At 37.4% G+C, this 18,845-nt stretch overlaps 1 protein-coding gene across 6 annotated transcripts in view; it reads left to right on the top strand.

The window, feature by feature from the left end:
• Nucleotides 1–18,845, top strand: part of PTPN4 (protein tyrosine phosphatase non-receptor type 4) — a 193,551-nt gene that overhangs the window by 92,811 nt on the left and 81,895 nt on the right. For all 6 annotated transcript variants that reach the window (XM_069577813.1, XM_069577812.1, XM_069577817.1 and 3 more), the window contains 4 exons: nucleotides 124–176; nucleotides 534–654; nucleotides 3,506–3,593; nucleotides 12,257–12,345. In XM_069577813.1, coding sequence (XP_069433914.1) covers nucleotides 124–176; nucleotides 534–654; nucleotides 3,506–3,593; nucleotides 12,257–12,345 — 351 coding nt within the window. The remainder of the gene's footprint in view (nucleotides 1–123; nucleotides 177–533; nucleotides 655–3,505; nucleotides 3,594–12,256; nucleotides 12,346–18,845) is intronic.

Consider the following 18,845-nt stretch of genomic DNA (forward strand, 5'->3'; position numbering starts at 1 on the left):
TTCATTACTTAATAAACATGTAAATCACCTGGAAACTTCAAGTGTGAATAATATAGTTTAAATTATAATGGTTTTAAAACGATTGTGTTTAACCTTGGGTTATTTTCTGTTTTATTTTATTAGATTGCCCTGTCCTTATAATACTGCTGCTCTTCTGGCTTCATTTGCTGTTCAGTGTAAGTATCAGCCCAGTTTTTGGCCAAATAGCATATGATTGCATGGTTTCTGTTGATAGAGCATTACCTTTAATGTATGAGTTATTCAGACATATGTTACCATATAGAAAAAAGTGACTGCACAGAAAACATAATAAAACATCCAATTAGCAATTACTTTGGTTCCTGGAAAGACTTTTTCTGAAGTTGTTTAAGACCTGGAAAAATGTTAAATGCATCATTATAACATGCTTAACTGGTAACAGTAGAAACAGATATTTTACTTCTAGAAATACAATGGAATTCATGACATTGTTGATTTGGCTATGAAACTTGAATATTTGTTTATAAAGTGTTAATATTTTTTCCATTTATTAGCTGAACTTGGAGACTACAATCAATCAGAAAACTTGTCAGGCTACCTCTCAGATTATTCTTTCATTCCTAATCAACCTCAAGATTTTGAAAAAGAAATTGCAAAATTACATCAGCAACATATGTAAGAATTTATTTACTTTTCTGCTTACTTAGTAAACTTCTTGATGTTATCTCTTCTAGAGAAATGTTTTAAATTATTTCTAATGTGGTTTTATTTACTTTATATAGAACAGTTGCTGTTATATAAAATAGTGTGATTACTATAAAGAAATGTAGGTAATTTATACTAAAAAATATCACTTATTTCATAGAATGCATGCATGCTCAGTCATGTCTGACTTTTTGCAACCCTGTGGACTATAGCCTGCCAGGCTGCTCTGTCTGTGGGATTATTCCAGCAGGAATACTAGGGTAGGTTGCCATTTCCTTCTCCAGGGGAATCTTCCTGACCCAGGGATTGAACCTACCAGTCCTGTGTCTCCTGCATTGCAGGCAGATTCTTTACCTGCTGAGACATCAGTGAAGCTCATTTCATAGAATATATGAGGCTTATTTTCATGTCTGTTAAGAAACATAAAGCTGTATGTTAATAGACATAGCATTTGCTATTCTACAAAGTTGCCAGTTCTTTAGAAAGGAATTTTAGAATATTAATAATGTACTCATAATATACAGATCAATCTACTTAGCATTCTTTTCTAGTTTTTAGCTGTGTGAAAGGAATCCATTCTGTTTGGTAATGACTCTGTATGTGTTAGTCAGTCGTGTCCAACTTTTGCGACCCCATGGACTGTAGCCCACCAGGCTCCTCTGTCCATGGAATTTTAAATGAATAAAAAACATTCTTTTGAAATAGTAACTTTTTTCATTCATAACAATATTCAACATTGATATTTTGTGAGTCTTAATTTTCTATGACATGAGTTTTCAAGAAGAGATTTATTGCTTTGAATAGAAAGTTGTATTGTTTATTGGTTTAGAGTTCAGTTTTGCTTTACCACACTTTTCAAAATAGTCCTGGAGTATTTTGCAGTGTTACATATTGATTGAAAGACTAGATTCTAAGAGTCTGAATCAGACTCATTCAGTCTGGTTTGAAATTCTAATGAGGCAGCCTACTATCTTAAAACCTTGGCCCAATCACTCTATTTCTCTGTTTCCTTATATGTAAATTGGGGATAATAAAGCAATCTACCTCTGGTGTTATTTTAAAGATCAAATGAGTTTATATATACAAAATACTCAGAATAGTGCTTGGCACATAGTAAGCACTGAAGAAATATTAGCTCTTAGTAATAAACTTAATTTCATTGAGTAATGGCCCATGTGTCCAAAACAGGTTAGCAAACTATGACCCCCTGTCGCCTTTTGTATGGCCTACAGGTTAATAAAAATGGTTTGTACATTTGAAATGGTTGAAGAAAATCAAAAGAAGAATAACATTTCATGGCACATGAAAGCTTGAGAAATTTCACTTTCCATGTCCATAAATGAACATTGGAACACAGATTCCCTCATTGTTCCACATTGTAACAGCAGAGCTGAGTTGTTGCAACAGAGACCTCTATGGCCTGAAAGCCTGAAGTGTTAGCTATCCACCTCTTTACAGCAAAGGTTTGCTGACCCCTAATCTAAAATAAGACTAATGACTGAAAATTTTAATAGATTGGCTTCATGAGGTGTGGGGGCTGTTTTGTTCTAAAAGTAAATGCCATTTATTATAAAAGTTCTTCATATAGCATATCTGAACTAAGGGTTTGAAGATAAATCAAATTTTTAAAAAATTTACCAATAATGGAAAGCCTCTTCTGTCAGAAGAATGTTTGTACATTTTACAAAGTGTTGGTTATATATTTCTATTTGCCTGTAAGAAATGATTCTGCAAATTTTTAAAGAAAAAAAAAAAAAGAATCAACCAGTGTAACTGTGGGCTTGGGGGAAAAGTAGAGTATTTATTTAACTTAATTGAATTTTATAGAAAACTGAAGTATATCTGCTTTTTTTTTTTTTTTTTTTTTTTGAGGAATCCTATTTTTATGTTCATACATTGGCAGGCTGCTTACTCCCTTTTCTGGTATCATTGGTGAATGGTTATCTTTGCATTTTTAATTTTCTGCTTTTACTCTGCTAGAGCCTGATATCAGATAACCAAGATTGTTAGAACTATGTATAATAGAACCTTTTTAAAGGCTTTGCATTTACAGTAGTAGTTCTCACACTTGTGTTCATAAGAATCACTGGAATATGTCTTAAAATATAAACGACTTGAACCCCTTTTATTCTAATACTGGGTTGTATAGAACAGTACTTCTGAAACTATCTGTGATGAAAGACCAACCAGTTTTTCCCCCAGTCTCTCATGGAACAATGCTTCTGAAAAATATAATAAAAATGAATTACTCAAAAAACAAAATGGAGAAATAAACAAAGGCTTTAAAGATTACAGTTACTTTTTGTTGTCGGTAGATGCAACAGATGTAAAATAACTCTGCCAAAGTGGTACAAAAGGCTGTGACCCTCTTAATTTCTGTCCTTGTTATGAGTCAACACCTGTCTGGGCACCACACCCTGAGAAACCCTGCTCTGGAGCATGCCCCAAAGACTGCATGTCAGAAGTACCTTGTGTGATTAAAACGCACATGTGGAGTGTAGACTAAATTTTGAAGAATACTTGTTTTTGTCTGAGAGTGACTTTGTAACATCCATGAGTATAGCTTGGAACTTTAAAAACTTGACCCATTCTTGTGTTTCTGGAAAATAAGAACATATGCTACAAAATAGTTAGCATTACTTAAAATGTACCCTCCAGAAAAGGTAGCTGTTACTGTATGTAACTAAGAGGAATACTCGTACATTTTGTATCTTGTAAAAGATTTAATTAGAACGCTGAAAATTTTTTAGATAAATAACCTTTATGTAACTTGGTCATATTTGTGATTGTTACAGTTTTTAACCTAGTGATGTTTTTACAGAGGCTTATCTCCTGCAGAAGCAGAATTTAGTTACCTGAACACAGCACGTACCTTAGAACTCTATGGAGTTGAATTCCACTATGCAAGGGTAAGTGAAGAAAACATTCTGATGTTGTTGACTTTTAAAGCATAAAATATTCAGTAAAAAAAAAAAATTTTGATTCCCTGATAGGATTAGGCAACAAATGGAATAGTGAGTGCCACCAACATTGCATTGACAATTTCCTCTGAATATAAGTAATTTTACTAACCCAGTCACTCAAGATTCATTACCTGACAAGAAGAATCATGAATTTTACATATTATTTTTCTTCAAGGTAGTGTGTTACAAGGATAATTTTTGCTGACCATAAGAGACAGTGTCTTTAGAATTTTTATTTTGCAAAATAAATGTTATAAGAAAAGCAGTTATTTGTATTTTTGTTTTTATGAAAATCATTATTATAAAAGATGATTTCACCTCACCGATGCCTGTGTTACTACATTCTTTTCATCATCTAGTGACATCATTATAAATTTTTACTTATAAAGCACAAAATCAATTGTATTTGCATATTTTGGTTTTCCCCCTACACCATGCCTTTGTTAACACGAAATTTTATAATTACTGGCTTTTCCTGTATAACACCCTAACTTCTTGTTCACTGTGTCAATTTGATGCTTCCAGAAGGCTGTTCTCCTCCTACTAGAAGCATACATGTATGTGGCTGTGCTTGTTTGTGTGCCTCTTCACGTCTGTTCCTTTTTATGATTGTTTTATTAAGAGGCTATATTCCTTTAGAAGTACCTGAGGTGCAGCTGTTCTCTATACCTGATGAAAAGTGGAATTATAGGTAATCATCAGTTGAATTGGTAGTAGGTTTATGTTTTCTTGGGACAACTACTAAGCCTTATAAGGATACCAACCTGAAAGGGATTTAAGTTTTCCTTAGATAATTGTTCTGAATTTATTTTTGTATACAGACATACATAGACCCACAGACAGATAGTTTGAGAACTCAGAGTCCTACTCCATGTAATGGTTTTATATAGGGCTTCTCTTGGCCATTTTCTTGGAGAGGAGGATTCATTAGTTCTTACTTTTTGCAAAGCTTGTATCAGTCATTCCTTTGAAAAAATCAAATGACTTGCTTTACTCACATGACTGTATTTGGTAATTCTGAGCATTTGTGACTTGAAAACCTGTCTGGTTCAATTTAAAGTGTTTTAAGTAAGTTGCTCTTGAACTTTTTATATTCTTTAAAATGGGCCCTTCACCCTTCCTCTCTCTTTGTGGCTATTACTTTTGGACATGATTCTCCAAAGGTAACAAGTTGTCACTAGATTTTGTTTTTTTATTATAATACAGCTTAAAACAAATGGAATTGTAAATATGTATACTAGACTGTGGTTAACAGTAAAGAGACCACTAAAGTCAGTCATTTTAGTCCTGAACAGTTTTCTAAAGGTAGTTTAGACTGCTATCTGCTTTCTTTGACTGTCAGTGAAGTACAAAGAATGTTTGTTGTTATTCTTCAGTCTCTAAGTCGTGTCTGACTCTGTGCTACCCCTATGGACTGTAACCCACCAGGTTCCTCTGTCCATGGGATTTCCCAAGCAAGAATACTGGGGTGGGTTGCCAGTTTCTTCTCCAGGAGATCTTCCTGACCCAGGGATTGAACCTACATCTCCTGCATTGGCAGGCAGGTTCTTTACCGCTGAGCCCACCAAAGAATGTTAGATACTCCTTTTTTAACTTAAGTGACATGGCTGGATCTCATACATAATTAACCGTTTTATTTTTTATTGATTTGCTTTTTTGTTGTTTAAATTATTACACTGTAAAACTCTTTCTCAGAAAACCATAAATGTGGAGTACCAAATTAAAGGAATTTAAATTTTAAGTATTTTGTACAGACTCCCAAAAAAATGAGCTAGGAAAAGGTGTTTCTATTGTATATGGATATGGAGAACTTAAGAAAATGCAGATTTTAAGTGAACATGAAGGGAAATTTGCAGCATCAGAAACAAAAAGGGACAAAGGGAAGAGGGAAGAGGACACATAAAGAAAATACTTGTTTTAATTGAATATCACAGTATTTAATTGAAGATACAATAATACTTTATTTTGAAAAGCAAAGTAAGATCTTTTCTCTCTACCTCTAGACTGTAGGCTGAAGAAAGATCAGAGTGGAACCAAGTTACATATAGCAATCTGCAAGATACGAAACACCTTAGAACCTTCTTTGTGGTGCATCTGTCACACGCCTTATACACTGTAGGCACTGAGGATGACTTAGTGGACAAAACGTCAGTCATCCATGTCCTCATGAAGCACACAACACAGTGAGGGGAAAAGACTAGACCTGTACAAATGAACATTTGAGAACATGAAAGGGAAAGTACAGAATGCTGTGGGATCCTATGGCAGGAACTTCTAATCCAGCTTGGGAGTAGCGCATAGAGAAGGCTTCTTAGGAGTAATTTACTGAAGCCAGAAAAAATGAGTAAGAATTAATTAGCTAAAATAGTAGTTCCCATCATAGAGCCATCAGAATGAAGGAAGACCTGAAATCAAGAGAGAACATGGCTTGATTGAAAACATGAAGACATTTGGTATGCCTAGAGGATTATATGAATAAGAGAACTGTAGAAAAGTAAAGTGTGAATGACAACTTCATGATTCAAGGGAAGGAAAAAAGATTTGAGGGGAGGGAGCATGGGAATATTTGTTTCTTAAAGTAACACAGTAAATACATTTTTTCTTGGTGTTCAGTTTTGTGAATTATAACACATGTAGATTTGTGTAACTACTGCCACAAACAGAATACAGGAAAATTCTATCACCACCGCCCCTGCCTTGCCCCTAAAAACCCGCACTCCTGCTCCGCCTGTGTAGTCCAGCCTCATTCTTACCCACAGTTTCTGGCCACAACTGGTCTATTCCCTGACTCCATAGTTTGTCTTTTCCAGAATGTCTTATAAATGGAATCATACTATAGTATGTAACCTTTTGATACTGGTTTCTTTTACTTAGGGACTTCCCTAATCGCTCAGTTGGTAAAGAATCCACCTGCAATGTGGGAGACTTGGGTTTGATCCCTGGGTTGGGAAGATCTCCTGAGAAGGGATAGGCTACCCACTCCAGTATTCTGGCCTGGAGAATTCCATGGACTATGTATGGTCCATGGGGTTGCAGAGTCGGACACAACTAAGTGACTTACACTTCACTGCACTTCACTTATTTTAATTAGAGTAATGCATTTGGGATTGATCTGAGATACTGTGCTTCAATAGTTTATGCCTTTTATTGCTGAATTGTATTCCGTTGTATGGATGTACCATAGTTTGTTTCTCCATTCACCCATTGAAGGACATCCTAGGCTGCTTCCAGTAATTTTTCTTTAATTCATTTCTAATTTCTATGTGGGTTTAAATTCTCATTTATGTAGAATGCAAATCCTAGAAAGATCTTTCTAGACCATGCAGTAAGTGTATATGTAGCTTTATATGAAATTACCAGATTGTTTTCTAGGTACCTGAGCCTCATTGCATCCCCACCAGCTTATTTACAAGTTTCAATAGTTTTACATCCTTTTTAGCATATGGTACTGCCCATTTTGTTTTGTTACTTTTTAAGCTTTTCTGATAAGTGTGTTTTACCTCATCATGGTTTTACTTTGTATTTTCTTAATGACTAATGTTGACGGGCTTCCTGATAGTTCAGTTGGTAAAGAATCTGCCTGCAATGCAGGGCACCCCGGTTCAATTCCTGGGTTGTGAAGGTCTGCAAGAGAAGAGATAGTCTACTCACTCCAGTATTCTTGGGCTTCCCTCGTGGTTCAGCTGCTAAAAATCTGCCTGCAATGTAGGAGAACTGACTCTATGCTTGTACATCACCAGATGGTCAGTACCAAAATCAGATTATTATATTCTTTGTAGCCAAAGATGGAGAAGCTCTATACAGTCAGCAAAAACAAGACCAGGAGCTGACTGTGGCTCAGATCATAAATTCTTTATTGCACATTTCAGACTTAAATTGAAGACAGTAGGGAAAACCACTAGACCATTCAGGTATGACCCACATCAAATACCTTATGATTGTATGGTGAAAGTGACAAACAGATTGAGGGGATTAGATCTGATGGACAGAGTGCCTGAAGAACTATGGATGGAGGTTCATGACATTGTACAGGAGGCAGTGATCAAGACCATCCCCAAGAAAAAGAAATGCAAAAAGGCCAAATGGTTGTCTGAGGAGGCCTTCTAAATAGCTGAGGAAAGAAGAGAAGTGAAAGGCAAAGGAGAAAAGGAAAGATATGCCCATTTGAACGCAGAGTTCCAAAGAATAGCAAGGAGAGATAAGAAAGCCTTCCTCAGTGATCAGTGCAAAGAAATAGAGGCAAACAATAGAATGGGAAAGATTAGAGATCTCTTCAAGAAAACTAGAGATAACAAGGAAACATTTCATGTGAAGATGGACACAATAAAGGACAGAAATGGTATGGACCTAACAGAAGCAGAAGATATTAAGAAGAGGTAGCAAGAATACACAGAAGAACTTTACAAAAAAGATCTTCACGATCCAGATAACCACTATGATGTGATCACTCACCTAGAGCCAGACATCCTGTAATGCAAAGTCAAGTGGGCCTAAGGAAGCATCACTATGAACAAAGCTAGTGGAGATGATGGAATTCCAGTTGACCTATCAGGTCAGTTCAGTTCAGTTGCTCTGTCATGTCTGACTCTTTGCGACCCCATAAACAGCAGAGTGCTAGGCCTCCCTGTCTTTCCAGCTCCTGGAGTGTACTCAGACTCATATCCATTGAGTTGATGATGCCATCCAACCCATCCCAACCTCTGTCATCCTCTTCTCCTGCCTTCAATCTTTGCAAGCATCAGGGTATTTTTAAATGAGTCAGTTCTTTGCATCAGGTGGCTAAAGGATTGGAGTTCCAGCTTCAACATCAATCCTTCCAATGAATATTCAGGTTTGATTTCCTTTAGGATGGACTGATTGGATCTCTGTGCTGTCCAAGGGACTTTCAAGAGTCTTCTCCAACACTACAGTTCAAAAGCATCAGTTCTTCGGCACTCAGCTTTCTTTATAGTCCAGCTCTCACATCCATACGTGACTACTGGAAAAACCATAGCTTTGACTAGATGGACTATTGTCTAGGACCTTTTTTTCCAAGGAACAAGCTTCTTTTAATTTTCATGGCTACAGTCACCATCTGCAGTGATTTTGGAGCCCAAGAATATAAAATAACTCACTGTTTACACTCTATCCCCATTTATTTGCCATGAAGTGATGGGACTGGATGCCATGATCTTAGTTTTCTGAATGTTGAGCTTTAAGCCAACTTTATCGCTCTTCTCTCTCACTTTCATCTAGAGGCTCTTAGTTCTTCTTTGCTCTCTGTCAACAAGGGTGGTGTCATCTGCATATCTGAGGTTATTGATATTTCTCCTGGCAGACTTGATTCCAGCTTGTGCTTCTTCCAGCCTAGCATTTCTCTTGATGTACTCTGCATATAAGTTAAATAAGCAGAGTGACAACATACAGCCTTGACATATTCCCTTTCCTATTTGGAACCAGTCTGTTGTCCCATGTCCAGTTCTAACTGTTGCTTCTTGATCTGCATACAGATTTCTCAGGAGGCAGGTCAAGTGGTCTGGTATTATCTCTTGAAGAATTTTCCACTGTTTGTTGTGATCCACACAGTAAAGGCTTTATTGTAGTCAATAAAGTAGAAATAGATGTTTTTCTGGAACTCTCTTGCTTTTTCAGTGATCCAGTAGATGTTGGCAATTTGATCTCTGGTTCCTCTGCCTTTTCTAAATCTAGCTTGAATATCACATACTGTTGATGCCTGGCTTGGAGAATTTTGAGCATTAGTTTGCTAGCGTGTGAGATGAGTGCAGTTGTACAATAGTTTGAGCATTCTTTGGCATTGCCTTTCTTTGGGATTGGAATGAAAACTGACCTTTTCCAGTCCTGTGGCCACTGCTGAGTTTTCCAAATTTGCTGGCATATTGAGTGCAGCACTTTCACAGCATCATCTTTTAGGATTTGAAATAGCTCAACTGGAATTCCATCACCTCCACTAGCTTTGTTTGTAGTGATGCTTCCTAAGGCCCACTTGACTTCACATTCCAGGATGTCTGGCTCTAGGTGAGAGATCACACCATTGTGATCATCTGGGTCATGAAGATCTTTTTTGTGTAGTTCTGTATATTGTTGCCACCTCCTCTTAATATCTGTTTCTGTCAGGTCTCTACCATTTCTGTCCTTATTCTTGCCCATCTTTGCATGAAATGGTCCCTTGGTATGTCTGATTTTCTTGAAGAGATCTCTAATCTTTCCCATTCTATTGTTTTCATCTATTTCTTTGCATTTATCACTGAGGAAGGTTTTCTTATCTCTCCTTGCTATTCTTTGGCACTCTGCATTCATATGGGCATATCTTTCCTTTTCTCCTTTGCTTTTCGCTTCTTTTCTTTTCACAGCTATTTGTAAGGCCTCTTCAGACAGCCATTTTGCTTTTTTGTGTTTCTTTTTCTTGGGGATGGTTTTGATCCCTGTCTCCTTAAGTGTCATTAATCTCTGTCCATAGTTCCTCAGGTACTCTGTCTATGAGATCTAGTCCCTTAAATTTATTTTCACTTCTACTGTGTAATCATAAGTGAAAGTGAAGGTCACGTCGCTCAGTTGTGTCCGACTCTTTGCGACCCCATGGACTGTAGCCCGCCAGACTCCTCAGTCCATGGAATTTTCCAGGCAAGAGTACTGGACTGAGTTGCCATTTCTCTCTACTGAGGATCGTCCCAACCCAGGGATCGAACCGGGTCTCCTGTATTGCAGGCAGACTCTTTACTGTCTGAGCCACCAGGAAAGCAATGCAGGAGCTATAATCATAAGGGGTTTGATTTAGGTTGTACCTCAGTGGTTTAGGGACTTCCCTGGTGGCTCAGACGGTAAAGCATCTGTCTACAATGTGGGAGACCCGGGTTCAATCCCTGGGTTGGGAAGATCTCCTGGAGAAGGAAATGGCAATCCACTCCAGGACTATTGCCTGGAAAATCCCATGGACAGAGGAGCCTGGTAGGCTACAGCCCATGGGGTTGCAAAGAATTGGACACGACTGAGCGACTTCATTTCACTTCACTTCAGTGGTTTAGTGGTTTTCCCCACTTTCTTCAATTTAAGTCTGAATTTGGCAATAAGGAGTTCATGATCTGAGCCACAATCAGCTCCTGGTCTTGTTTTTGCTGACTGTATAGAGCATCTCCATCTTTGGCTGCAAACAATATAATCAATCTGATTTCATGACAATTTTGTAAATACTACCCAGGTCATCCTTAGACTTCTTCCAGCCATTCCAGAAACCTTTACACCCTGTCCCAGCTCCTGCCTACCTTATGCATTTTTTTGTGGTTTTATCACCCAGTGTGCCTTTCTAGATACTATAATTTATTTTGCTTTATGTTTTTAACTGAATAACTTTAAATGTCTTTTAATGCCTTCTTCCTTTGCTGTATAGAATTTTTTTGTTAAAGAACTGGGCCATTTCACCTTTATTTTCCCACAGTCTGGACTTTGCGGATCACATATTCATGGTATAATTCAGTACATTCTATAGGTCTAATGAAGTTTTCACAGAGAAGTTGGACTTGATGTAGACTTTGGTTAGGTTTGATATGATCCATCAGAGAAACATTAAGAAGAGATGAGAACGGTATTAATAGAACATATAATTAGGGATATACAAAACAGATGGAAGTGACCTGATGGGAAACAAGTTTTTACTGTAGTAATTAGAAATTATTGAAACTATGTTTTAGAGATTTTTTCCTAGGGAGACAGTTACAAACTCTTGGTTATATTTTCATCAGTCAGTTCTATCTTCTGATCACATGAATGCTAGGGATAAAAGCATTATTGCCATATTAATTTGCCTATAGTATGTCTCAGATTAAGCTCTCTTGCATGTGTGCTCAGTTGTGTGAATCTTTGTGACCCCCATAGACTATAGCCTGCCAGTTTCCTCTGTCCATGGAATTTCCCAGGCAAGAATACTAGAGTGGGTCTCAAGTTAAGCAAAACTATTTCAAGACTTTCTAGCAAGTGAGGAAACTTTTAATTCTACTTACTTTGTTAATAGTTGCAAGTCAGTTGTTCAAGTTGAATCAGCATGAAAACTCACTCATCAAAACACAATTCAAATTTTCTTCCACTCTCTCCAACAGTGTTCCCCACTCTGTTTTCCTGTGATGTTTTTATTGTATTATGTTAGTTAAAGAATTTCTCCTAATATTGGAAATACTGTTTTATTATCAATTGCCTTTCTCCATGCTCTGAACTCCAGGTTGTTTTCACTTTTGCAATCCTAACACCATATTTATATAGTGATTGGATTGTAATAGTTTTAGAAATGGAAAGATGGATACTAACTTAACGTTCTGCGAGATATAGTCTTGGATTTTCTATCCCAGAGAGTCAGTTCCAGTTATAAACTATGGAAAAGTTTATTTTTGCTTTATATTAATGAATTTTAATAATGCAACATTTAAATTTGATTTGAAGTATGTCTTATTTTTATGATGTAATAGTTATCATATGGGTTTATATATATTGTGCAGTTAACTGCTGCCTTTTATATAATGTCACATTATGTAAAAGAACTAATCATATTTAAAAATTTTATCTTTATCAGTTAAAACTCATTATCTTAGATTTCCCTTTTTTTGTTTGTTTGTTTTTTGAAGGATCAAAGTAACAATGAAATTATGATTGGAGTGATGTCAGGAGGAATTCTGATTTATAAGAACAGAGTACGAATGAATACCTTTCCATGGTAAGAACTTCTGTCAGTACTTTTCACTTTTACTATTGTATTACCAAATGTAGTTCATATTTTTGTTGAACTATTTAATGTTGTCATACAACTTTATCCCACTTATTTGGAATCTACTACAAAAATAGTTGAATTATTTTTTTCAAAAATTTCTTAGCTTAAAGAAAATACTACTTTGCAAGTTTTTCCTCTTCAGTTCAGTTCAGTCGCTCAGTCGTGTCTGACTCTTCACGACCTCATGAATCACAGCACGCCAGGCCTCCCTGTCCATCACCAGCTCCCAGAGTTCACTCAGACTCACGTCCATCGAGTCCATGATGCCATCCAGCGATCTCATCCTCTGTCGTCCCCTTCTCCTCCTGCCCCCAGTCCCTCCCAGCATCAGAGTCTTTTCCAATGAGTCAACTCTTCTCATGAGGTGGCCAAAGTACTGGAGCTTCAGCTTTAGCATCATTCCTTCCAAAGAAATCCTAGGGCTGATCTCCTTCAGAATGGACTGGTTGGATCTCCTTGCAGTCTAAGGAACTCTCAAGAGTCTTCTCCAACACCACAGTTCAAAAGCATCAATTCTTTGGGGCTCAGCTTTCTTCACAGTCCAACTCTCACATCCATACATGACCACTGGAAAAACCATAGCCTTGACTAGATGGACCTTAGTCGGCAAAGTAATGTCTCTGCTTTTGAATATGCTATCTAGGTTGGTCATAGCTTTTCTTCCAAGGAGTAAGCGTCTTTTAATTTCATGGCTGCAGTCACCATCTGCAGTGATTTTGGAGCCCAAAAAAATAAAGTCTGACACTGTTTCCACTGTTTCCTCATCTATTTCCCATGAAGTGATGGGACCGGATGCCATGATCTTCGTTTTCTGAATGTTGAGCTTTAAACCAACCTTTTCACTCTCCTCTTTCACTTTCTGCCATAAGGGTGGTGTCATCTGCATATCTGAGGTTATTGAGACAATCTCTAAATTTGTACTGTAGTATAATAGCTAATATCATCATGTATACTCTGTTTCTTGCACCTTGCCAGTTGCTTTGGATACAGTTGTTGTTGTTTAGTTGCTAAGTCATGTCTGACTCTTTGTGTTCCCATGAACTGCATCGTGCCAGGCTTCCCTGTCCTTCACTATCTCCCCGAGTTTGCTCAAACTCATGTCCATTGAGTTGGTGATGCTGTCCAACCGTCTCATCCTCTGCCGCCCCCTTCTCCTTTTGCCTTCAGTCTTTTGCAGCATCAGGGTCTTTTCCAGTGAGTTGGCTCTTCACGTTAGGTGGACAAAGTATTGGAGCATTGTACAAAGTATTGAATACAGTACCTCATTTAAATGAATTTGATGGGTGCTAGCTTATTAGTTGGAACACTGGCATGGTTTAGATTGGTGCTGGGAAAGTATGGTGACTCCATGTGGTTTGAAGCTCATGTTTCTTTTGTCTGATTGCTCTACTGCCCTTAGCATGTTGTCCTTGTCCTTACTGTCCATTGACTCACCAACCATCACTTCAGTATCCCAGAGTGAGGTAGAAAGAGAAGTAGCATCTACCACTACCCTTTAAGGGATAGCCTGAAAATCGTTAAAACCACATTGATTTTTGTGCATATATCATATAAATATCTTAGGTTTAAAAAAAAATAAACACAGTGATTTTTCACTAAGGAAAGAAAGGAGGAAAGTTAGTCACTTAGTTATGTCCAGCTGTTTGCAAGCCAGTGGACTGTAGCCCACCAGGCTCTTCTGTCCATGGATTCTCTGGGCAAGGATATTGGAGTGGGTTGCCATTTCCTTCTCCAGCGGATCTTCTCCACCCAGGGATCCAGCCTGGGTCTCCTACATTTCAGGCAGAGTTTTTACTGTCTGTGCCACCAGGGAAGCCCTAGGGCCAAGCCCAAGCCCTTTCTAAGGAAGAAATAAGTACAAAAGAATTATATTGGATCAATCGGTTTATTTATATATCTCTGAAATGAGATGGCCAGGCTTTTCAATATCTAATTATTATTGATAGATTTTTGTAATTAGTCACTTATATAACACTTAATAGAAATATGATAACTGACAGAAGCTTTTATTTTAGAAAATCACCACAATTATGTAGAGAAAAGAAACATAAATTTCGTTGGTAGGTCACTATCTAGGAAAAAATTAAATATAAAATAAAAAGTTGATGCAGTGAACCTCTTCAAAATTAAATATTTTTGTTCTCCAGAGGACACTCAAAACAAAATGAAAAGGTAAAACTCAGTCTTTTGTAAAGTATATATTTGATAAAGGACTTATCCAAAAAATGTAAAAGACTGTTAGGTCCTTAACTTTTTAACTTAATTTAAAAGAATAGGCAAAATTTGTGAATAGATACTTCCAACTAAAGGAGTTATACAAATGGCAGATAAATACAAAAAAATGCTCAGTCATCAGTGAAATGCAAATTAAAACCACAGTGAACTATTTCCATGCACCCACTGGAATAGCTCCAATTAAAAAGAACAGTGGGACTTCCCTGGTGGTCCAGTGGCTAGAACTCCATGTTCCCAGTGCAGTGGACTTGAGTTTGATACCTGCCCAGCAAACTAGATCCCACATGCCCAAATAAGAGTTCACATGCTGCAGCTGAGACCTGGTGCAGCCAAATAAATAAATATTTAAAAAATTTTAAAAGTGATAGCACCAAGTGATGGCAAGGAAGCAGAGCACCTAGAAATCTCATATATTGCTGGTGGGAATGCAGAGTAATAGACCAACTTGGGAAAACTGACATTTCTTAAAGATTAAATTAGATTAACCGTCTAATCTGGCAATTCTGTTCCTAGATATTTGCCCAAGAGAAATGAAAATGTAAGTTTATATAAAGATGTGCACACTGTGTTTATAGCTATATTATTCATAATAGCACAAAACAGAATTTAAATGTCCATCAGTTGGTGACTGCATAAGCAAATTACATCTATGCAGTGGAATACTGTTTAGCAGTGAAAGAAGTGAACTATTTGACACACTAAACAATATGGGTGACCCTACCTTCAAAACATGATGTCAAGTGTAAGAAGCCTGACACAAAAGATGACGTACTCGGTTTCTATTTATATGCAATTCTAGAGAACACGTATTATAGAAACAACAGACCACTTGGTTGCCAGGGATTAAAAATGGGAGGAAATTGACTGCAAAGGGATGCTAAGGGGACATCTTCAGGTGATGCAAATTGCTATATGGTGATTTTGGTGGATGGATGTTATACAACTCAATACATTTGTCAAAACTCATTGAATTGTTCATTTAAAATTGGGATATTTCATTTTATATATAAATTATACCTCTCTGAAGTTCATAAAAGAAAGCCAAAGGTCATTTAATATTTCATGTCATATCTGTAAATTCTTCTGTGTAATTCAACTTGTGTTATGGTTAGAGGAAAGTACAAAACAGCTTGAGACATGGTACTTACCTAAAAGTGAGCACATAAAATTAATTACAAAACATAAGATTGGTGAATTAAGTGTTCCAGAAAAAACAGTTATGATTGTTTATTTTCATGATGGTAAATGTGTATCTTCAATTTTAATGTTTTTCTGATTTACTGAAGAGAATTAAACATATTTTTTATAAACTTTACATATTATATAAATGTCAAAATCAGAAATTCTTTTCAGATGATAAGGGTTAAAATGATAATCTAAATTTTTCTGTATTTTCAAAATTCTTTAATGTGTGCATATGTATATATATTTATTATTATAAAATAAAGATTCTGGAAGAGTTTTTGACAAATTGCTTTGGAAGTACCAATGATATAATTTTACCAGGGAAAATTTTAATGTCTTCATGATATTTAAGGTGATTTTTTTGTTTTGTTTCGGTTTAATTGGAGGATAATTGCTTTACAATATTGTGTTGGCCTTTGCCATATTTGAGGTGGTTTTTAAAGGATGAATAGAAATTTCCTCAATGAAGAGGGAGTATGGAAGAGGAATGTGTGTGTGGAAGGTTCAGTCAGAATTTAGGGTAAAGGTACCCAACATTTGCAGAGGCCTCGTAGTAAGAACCTGGACAAGGAAATGGCAGCCCCCTCCAGTACTCTTGCTTGGAGAATCCCGTGGAGGGAAGAGCCTGGTGGGCTACAGTCCATGGGGTCGCGTAGAGTCGGACACGACTGAGCGACTTCACTTTCTTTCTTTCTTTCGTAGTAAGAAAGGATGTGGCAAGTTTAAATGATTAGATACGTGGTTTGATTTTTATTCATTTATATTTGGCTGTGCTGGGTCTTGGTTGCTGTGTGGACTTTTCTCTAGTTGCAGAGAGCTGGGGCTACTCTTTAGTTTCAGTGGCTTCTCTTTGTGGTGGCTTCTCTTGCTGAGGAGCCCAGGCTCTAAGGCACATTGGCTTCAGTAGTTGTGACATGTGGGCTCAGTAGTTGCAGCTCACAGGCTTTAGAGCACAGGCTCAATAGTTTTGGTGCTTGGGCCCAGTTGCTCTGTGGCTTGTGGGGTCTTCCTGGATCAGGGATCAAACCCACATCTCCTGCATTGGCAAGTGGATTCTTTACCAGTGAGCCACCAAGTAGCCCCTGATTTTTTTTTTTTTTTTTTTTTAGTTATCTTCACTGAGGACAAAGCAAGGGAGTAAGATTTTAAGATGATATTGCTTAAAGAGAAATTGGATTCAGAGTTTGAAGGATCTTGTACGTTCCATCTGCTGTTGTGCAGTTGCTCAGTCATGTCCGACTCTGTGACTCCATGGACCTCAGCACAACCAGGTCTCCCTGTCCTTCACCATCTCCCAGAATTTGCTCAAATTCATGTCCATTGCATCAGTGATGCTATCCAGCTATCTCATCCTCTGATGCCCCCTTCTCCTTCTGCCCTTAATCTTTCCCAGCATCAGGGTCTTTTCCAGTGAGTTAGCTCTTCACATCAGGTGACCAAAATATTGGAGCTTCAGCATCAGTCCTTTGAATTGAGTATTCAGGGTTGATTTACTTTAAGATTGACTGATTTGATCTTATGGTCCAAGGGACTCACAAGAGTCTTCTCTAACACCACAGTTCCAAGGCATCAATTCTTTGTCACTGCCTTCTTTTCGATCTGGCACTCACAACCGTATATGACCACTGGAAAGAGCATAGCCTTGACTGTACAGACCTTTGTTGGCAAAACGATGTCTTTGTTTTTCAACACACTGTCTAGGTTTGTCATAGCTTTCCTGCCAAGATGCAATCATCTGCTGATTTCATGGCTGCAGTAAATATCTACAGTGATTTTAGAGCCCCAGAAGAGGAAATCTGTCACTGCTTCCACCTTTTCCCTTTATATTTTCCATGAAGTGATGGGACTGGATGCTATGATCTTTCTTTAATATTTAGTTTTAAGTCAGCTTTTTCATTCTCCTCCTTCACCCTCATCAAGAGGTTCTCTAGTTTGTCTTTGCTTTCTGCCATTCGATGGGGGTATCATCTGCATATCTGAGGTTGTTGATGTTTTTCTCCCGCTAATCTTGATACCATCTTGTAACTCATCCATTCTGGCATTTCTCATGATGTGCTCAGTGTATAAGTTAAATAAACAGGGTAACAACAAACAGCCTTGTCATACTCCTTTCTCAATTCTGAACCAGTCAGTTGTTCCATACAGGGTTCTAACTGCTTCTTGACCCACATATAGGTTTCTCAGGAGACAGGTAAGATAGTCAGATATTCCCATCTCTTGAAGAGTTTTCCCCAGTTTGTTATGATCCACACAGTCAAAGGCTTGAGCGTGGTCCATTAAACAGAGAGAGATGTTTTTCTGTGACCCCCACAAGAGACTGAGCCAGACTTGCCAATCAGTGTCCAGGAGTCTCCAGTGGAGGTGTAGGTCGACAGTGGCCTGCCACAGGGTCAGGGTCACTGACCACAACAGTCCTGGGAGCCACAGTGGGCTGGCCTAAGTCCTTTTGAAGGAGGTTAAAGCAAGGAAGAAAATCACTCATGGATTTTAATGCATTTTATTCGTACCTGATAACCCTGCAACTTGGATATCCTTAGCATTGTTTTGTGGATAAGGAATAAGAAATACCAGAGAAGCTAACTGGGCCAAGGTTAATAAGTTTGATAAATATGAAGTGGAACCTTAAACTTGGATCTTTCAGATTCTGAAAGACAAGCTTCTCACTTAACCTCTTCTTTCAAAAGTAGAGTTATGTGTAGAAAAGTTACATTCCATGTGATAAATATACTTCCTCATTTCTTTCTATATATGGTTAGCCCTAAATTATCCAGTTCAAGTTCATGCTTTTAAAATGTTGAGTATTGGATTGGGAATTACTTGGATTCTGTAAATTAGACTTCATTAAAATTATTGCTCATCAAAAAAACATCATTAGTAAAACGAAAAGGGAAGGGGACAGTTGTGGTTCCCAGTCTAGCAGGTAAAGATTTTGCAACTTGTTACTCGTATTCTCAAAAGAAAAAGAAACACTGCAAAAACTTAAAATCAACAGCTCTTTTTAGATCTGTCAGAGAATTGAAAACACA

The sequence above is a fragment of the Ovis canadensis genome, chromosome 2 (genome assembly GCF_042477335.2).
Source record: "Ovis canadensis isolate MfBH-ARS-UI-01 breed Bighorn chromosome 2, ARS-UI_OviCan_v2, whole genome shotgun sequence".
NCBI lineage: Eukaryota > Metazoa > Chordata > Mammalia > Artiodactyla > Bovidae > Ovis > Ovis canadensis.